The following is a 6,869-nucleotide window of genomic DNA, read 5'->3' as shown; positions in this document are numbered from 1 at the left end:
CTGAGTGTCGACTTTGAGCGATGTTAACTCACAGTATATTCCTGTAGGCTATTTTCTCAAAAATGACAAATATTACCCAGAATGCATTGTTTTCTACAGTATATTACTGTTTTAATGGAAAATGGTTTGTTACTGTCAGAATTTGGTTGTATTTTTACAACATGGTTTAACAGTGTATGGCAATATTGAAATTATTACTAATCTTGGCCTATGCTCTATTATTATTATTATTATATTTTTTATTTATGTTAGTCTTGAAAGTGTGTGAAAGTGTAAAAATAGCATAAAAACATATAGGCTAGCTAAAAAAATCGATTGTTTTTGACAAGATTTGAAGGCAACACATTGTGTGATAAAAAAAATAAAAACAAACAAACAAACAAACAACAACAACACAAACATGCCTTAATCCAAAAAAACACAAATATATGGTCTTTGAAATAATTTTTGACCACATTTCCATTTGATCTTGAAAAAAGTTTGAGGTGAACTAAATTTTACACTAGACTTTGTTTTTTATACAGTTTTCATCTTGTAGCCTATGGCACACACATTAACTCTGTTTTTCGTTTCAGAGTAAATTAATAATAATTAAAAAGGTGTTAAATACACTGACTCTCTCATCCATAACCACAGTGACCTTGCACAACATTCCCTAAAAGTTCTCCAAAAGTGACAAAAATTCCGAACCTTTGCAGAACTTTCAGGGCCTTCCTTTTGGGAAATGAATCAGAAGAGTCTGGGAACATTCGTTTTAGGATTTTTTTTTAAATTATTATTATTTAAACAAGACTTTTTTTCTTTGTCTTTTTCTCCTAGTGACACAAAATGGATGCTATTAAAAAAGCGATGAATGAGGCACTTGAGGAACTTGTGGATGAAGACTTCAAAAAATTCAACTGGCAACTCTGGAACGGTCTGGTAACAGACTTGGGCACTATTCCTAAAGCAAAGTTCCAGAAAGCTGATCGGTCAGATGTTGTGGATCACATGGTAGATAAGTACAGCGATAAGGCTGGGAATATTGCAGTAAAAGCGTTGTGCAACATCAACCAAAATCATCTTGCAAAGACCCTTGAGTCGAAACTTCAGGAAGGTAAATCGACAATTTAAGTAGTTTAAGATTTTGTAGTAGTGTAGCACTCTAAAGTATATTGTATTCATCATTTTTTTTAAATGTAATAATATAGTTCATATTATATATATATATATATATATATATATATATATATATATATATATATATATATATATATATATATATATATATCTGTATCCTGTAACCAATAATCTTAGACTTAAAAAAAAGAGAAAAAGATATTGTGAACAGGAACAATAGACAAATTCCTTTTTTTTTTTTTTTCATAACATCTCATAAACAGTTTTATAGAGCCCCGGACATGACACGCAGGAAGAAAATAGTAGGCTAAATCGTGCGCATGATATACTAATTCATTCCCTTGATTTATTAAAACGTGCACACGATTATTATTTTGTTCCCTCGATTTATAAATCATGTGCATTGTACTGCACCTCACATACTTCACACTTTTAATAGCCTTAAAAAATATTTTGGTGTAAATTTAAGTTTAATGTAATTGAATTACATTCAAATTAGTAAAGCTGGTAATGTTTTGTAGATTTTGTGGAGTTGTTAAATCAGATCTTGAGAGGTTTAATGTCTTCTTTTAGCTTCAGTTGATTTCAAGGCAGTTGTAGTGTTGTGTTTCTCTTTCCTTCAGTGATTCTGCTTGTTAACAGCAGGTGTTCATCATTAAAGTTCAATCATCCCTTAATTATCTCATTAACTCTGCTTCAATGATACTTTAACTAAGTAACCTTTCTGAGAACTATTACATAAATCTTACCAATTTAATTTACGTATGAATGACAAATATGAATCACATTCATTTTATTATTTTATGTTAAAACTGTTGGAAATTCTAATGTAATTCAATTACATAAAACATAACTTTAGAACAAAATATTTTTTGTTTTGAGTTTATATAAAAAGATATGTGAGGTGAACTGTTTATGACCTGAAAACAAGGATGCTGGAGATGCTTTCACTTGGAGCAGATTCTTGAAAATAACTTCAGAGAGTAACGATTGTAGATTTTAATTTGTAAATGCGTGTAGTTGAAGACTGTGTTTCACACAGCAGAATGTTCTTTGTTCTATGGGCTTTGGATATATTGGATAATACACTGAATGATGAGTGTTTTCCTGTCTTCAGCTCAGCCGCCTGTGCAGCGGGAGACCGGAAATGCTCCAGTGCCTGTGGATGATCCGTCCATCCAGTCCGATTGGATGAGACCATTAAGCATTTTTCCATCCAGCCAAGAGTTTAAGAACAGAATTCTTATAGAAAAGAGAAATGACGCAAGTATCTCTGTTTCAACAATACATTCAGGAGTCAGTGCTGGGTTTTTGGGCCGCCATCCTGCAGAGTTTAACTCCATTCAACAGCTGAAGCAGCAAGTGTTGGAGCTGAACGCTGCCGGACGGTGGCCCTCCAGAAGCGGGTTTGACGACCCTGAGACACATTAATATCAATATGTTTTCTAATGTAAACATTTCTAGCATTAGCATTTCTGGCATGAATGATATTTAATGTGGATCAGTTTTTTCCCAAGCCTTCTGTAATGCAAAATTCTGATTAAAAATCAATTAATTTATTCATTTATATTCTAAACAGAAGAAAATGGGAATCAAAAGACTATTATATGTAAAATCAGTAATTATGATACTTTTATACATCAAGCATGCATAAAATTGATCAAAAGTGACAATAAATATATTTATAATGTTAAAATATATTTCTAGTTTAAAGGATTAATCCACTTTCAAACAAAATTTCTTGATAATTTACTCACCCCCGTGTCATCCAAGATGTTCATGTCTTTCTTTCTTCAGTCGAAAAGAAATTAAGGTTTTTGATGAAAACATTCCTGGATTATTCTCCTTACAGTGGACTTCACTGGACTCCAGACGGTTGAAGGTCAAAATGTCAGTTTCAGTGCAGCTTCAAAGAGCTTTAAACGATACCAGACGAGGAATAAGAGTCTTATCTAGAGAAACCATCGGTCATTTTCTGAAAAAATATAAATGTATGTGCTTTATATAAATAAATAATCGCCTTCTAAGTGGTTCTGCCAAGACTGCAATTTTGTATTCTTCAAAAAGCTTACACTGTGTGTCCTACGCCTTCCCTATTCTACTTACGGAAGGAACGCAGCGCAGTTCCAATTTTTTCCGTAAGTACAATAGGGAAGTCGTAGGACATGCGAAAGTGCGGTTTTCGACTTAAGAAAGAAAGACATGAACATCTTGGATGATATGGGGGTGAGTAAATTATCAGGAACATTTTATTTGAAAGTGAACTAAGTAAATGCTGTTCTTTTAAAATTTCTTCATTCATCAAAAAATCCTGGAAAATAAAATAGATCTCAGTTTCCAAAAAAATTCTGAAGCATCACTACTGTTTTCAACACTGAAAATCATCAGAAATGTTTTTTGAGCAGCAAATCAGCATATTAGAATGATTTCTGAAGGATCATGAGACCGTATTAAACATACTTTTTTATTCACACACATACATACAAACAAACAAACAAACGTATCAACGTTTTTGTTCATTTATATACCTATTGCTTTATGCTATTTTATTTTAATCTCAGTATATCAACAAAAAAGACTGATGGGTTGGGATCTGTTGCTTGTGCTTTCCTTCTGCATAATTCTGTTTTTTTATTTTTTTATTTTTTTTATTTTTTTTAAATAGATTTATATACCAAAGGACATGTTTCAGAGGAAACGTTTGGCACTGCTGATCACTAACATACAATTCAAAAATCAAGCACACAACAGGCCAGGAGCAGAGAGAGACGAGGTGAACATGGAGTGGCTGCTGACATCTTTGGGTTACAGAGTTGAGAAATACAGAAATCTCACTGGACGGGTGCGTATAAACTTAGTGGACTTGGATAGAAGTATTCTAGTTATGTTGGCTTGAGAAAGGCAACATTCTGTTGAATGTGTAACAGAGGCAAGCTAGTGTGTGTGTAAACCTCACCCTGATCTCAAGAGACGCTCTAAGGACTGATGCTATAGAGACTGCGCTCTTTGGCATCCTTGTTAGCCACACTCTTAGCCCGGATTTTATATTTACTTAAAAATATAATTACAATATACTTAAAATATTTAAGTTTGGTTGCATTACTTATAAAATATAAGTAAATTCTACTAATTTGTGGGTGTATTTGAATGTGTTAATAAATGTAAGTTAAATGCACTTAAATTATGAAGTTTTTCTCCTGACCACGCCTCCTTCACACTGGTTTGTGGCAGGTAATGACGCCATTTTGTTGTGGTGTGTGTGAATTGAAGGAGCTGTTGATGAGCAGTTGGAACATTTGTTTTGGCTGTTCTACAGACATTTTTTTCCTAACATTTACCTTTTTAGTTTTTCACCAAAGGAGAAAATCACAATTTTTAAGTTACCATCATCGAGGGTCAGGGTTTGTTTTAGTTGAGCTCTTGACCCTTGACTTTTTAATATTAGATTTTGTTTGGTCAGTTTTAACTGCAATAAAACCAACCAGACAAGCCAAGTTAAAAGATGATCAGGTGATGTTGGTGATGTTTTCACATAATCATTATTTGATCTTAATCACTGAACTCATTTAGAGCCCAATCTCTGTCTTAGATTTACATTATTGATTACAGAAGCACTGTGATTCTACAGCGGAGGATCAACTTTTATAATACAATTTTTTGTTTTTTAAGTTGTTCTTATCACAAAAAAAAAATATATATATATTTTAGGCACATACAGACATCAAGAATCAGCCTGTGAATCTCAACGACGGTGACAAGCAACATGTTCTGATAAACAGATCAACTCTGAACATTAGAAAACAAGCTGCTAAAAAGTCACAGAAAAACAGCAAAATTTAAATAGTGAGAATAAAGAAAATTACTAAGACAATTCAGCTCATAATTTATTCATGCAGCAATGCATGATGGGAGGCATGGATGAATTTTGATTGGTGGCAAGTTAACTTGCTTAGTACATTGAACTTAAATATACTAGTTGTAATAACTACAAAGTAATTAATATTACAAAACATTTTAAGTTAAATGAACTTGAATTATTAAGTTCACATTACTTAATCATTACTTAATTTTTTTAGGGCAACCAGTTTCCTCAAATTTTTTAAGTAAATTCAACTTATCCAGGCTAACAGTGCAGCCTCCCATTCCGGATATGCTGGTCTGAATCCCCAATTTGAGCGTGTTAAGTAAAACTGTTCAAACGATCTATATAGATCTTTCTGTCAGTCTGTGTGATATGTTGCCTTAAAAATTTAAAGCTGAAATTTAAAATTCAAACTGAGAACCTTCAAATTTCAAGCTTTTAAAACTTCAGGCTTTCTCAAGCCAACATCAAATTTGTTTTGACTGAATAGTTTAATTATACAATGCATTTTATACTGTATTATTATTATTTTTAATTTACATTTTATTCACAGCAAATAGATGCTGCTGTCAGGAATTTTGCTGCATCTCCCAACCATAGAGACTCGGACAGCACCTTTGTGGTTCTGATGTCTCATGGGGAAAGAATCGAAAATAAAGATGTCATTATAGGTGCCGAATATGATGGACGTCTAAACCCCAAAGATTACTTCTTTGTTGACGACATCTTCACCCGTCTGAACTCAGCAAATTGTCCTGCTCTGATTGACAAACCAAAGGTTATTCTGATCCAAGCCTGCAGAGGAGGTGCGACATGACTGAGAAAACTCAACTCAAACTCTATTATCATATTGGGATTTCTCTGTATTTCTTTTTCCTGGATTTACTGTAATATTGTAATTAATATCGATAACCGTTTCTCTGTCCAGGTAACAAAGGAGGCATGGTGATACAATCAGATGCCATTGTGCACGGAGAGAAAGACTTTGTCAGTTTTAAGTCCACCCTCCCTGGTAAGTGCTCAGAAAACACTGATTGATGAAGTAAGATTGATTTGTCGTTCACACTTCTTCAGTTTCAAACAACTGTTTTCCTTTTTTATTATTATACTTTATTTTTACAATGAAACCCTGCAGATGTGTGATAAAACAGTCTGTACCTGTTGGACAGTGTTTCTTCAATAATGAGCAAAGTTTTAAGGTTTGGGTTGCTTTGTGAAGTACTTTAACCTACTGATGTCTTCTCCACAGATATCGTTGCATACAGGCATCCTTCGGAGGGAAGTTATTTTATCTGTTACATCGTGGAGGTGTTCTGTAAATGGGCTTACACTGATGACATTATGGAGTTGTTCAGGAAGGTAAATGTTAAAAATCCATTTTAATTTGATTTGCTTTATTTCAGCTAAACGTGGTACAGTGGTTTTCTTCTTGTCACATTCAAATATGATCTTTTTTATTATAGGTCACCTCATGCATGGAGAAAGACTCACGATTCACAGGTGTGGCAAAACTAATGCCGTGTATTGACAGGATGTCCTTTCCGAAGCGCTTCTACCTGTTCCCTGGACTCTGAGGAAGTGCGGATTAAACTTAGTTTAAGGCAAGACACCACAGGTCTATGTAAATAAATATGGACGAATTTGAATACATTCCCAGACCAGAAATCTGAACATTGGATGAAGTCTGGTTCAAAATTTATTTTGAGAAATGATTTTGAGATTTTTATTGTAACTGAAATTTACAAAAGAAATAGATCTCAAGACCAGTGAACGACAAAACTGGTGACTGATTGTGTCTTGCCTTAAATCAAGATGTGCAAAAACACATTCTAAATATATACAGGCAGTATATTGCAAACAATTATCACTTACAGTATATACATTTATA

The 6,869-nt window shown here is 33.4% G+C and overlaps 1 protein-coding gene across 1 annotated transcript; it reads left to right on the top strand.

The window, feature by feature from the left end:
- The first annotated feature begins 828 nt into the window (after positions 1 to 828).
- Positions 829 to 6,555, top strand: LOC137031784 (caspase b-like). Its single transcript, XM_067403057.1, has 7 exons — positions 829 to 1,096; positions 2,237 to 2,382; positions 3,785 to 3,961; positions 5,535 to 5,787; positions 5,910 to 5,993; positions 6,231 to 6,340; positions 6,445 to 6,555. Exons 1-7 carry the CDS (start codon positions 829 to 831, stop codon positions 6,553 to 6,555), a joined length of 1,149 nt encoding a protein of 382 aa, XP_067259158.1.
- Positions 6,556 to 6,869: the final 314 nt, after the last annotated feature.

Source organism: Chanodichthys erythropterus, chromosome 12 (genome assembly GCF_024489055.1).
Source record: "Chanodichthys erythropterus isolate Z2021 chromosome 12, ASM2448905v1, whole genome shotgun sequence".
In the NCBI taxonomy this organism is placed as follows: domain Eukaryota; kingdom Metazoa; phylum Chordata; class Actinopteri; order Cypriniformes; family Xenocyprididae; genus Chanodichthys; species Chanodichthys erythropterus.
The sequence above is the reverse complement of the archived record's forward strand: the minus strand, read 5'-3'. Positions and strand labels throughout refer to the sequence as shown.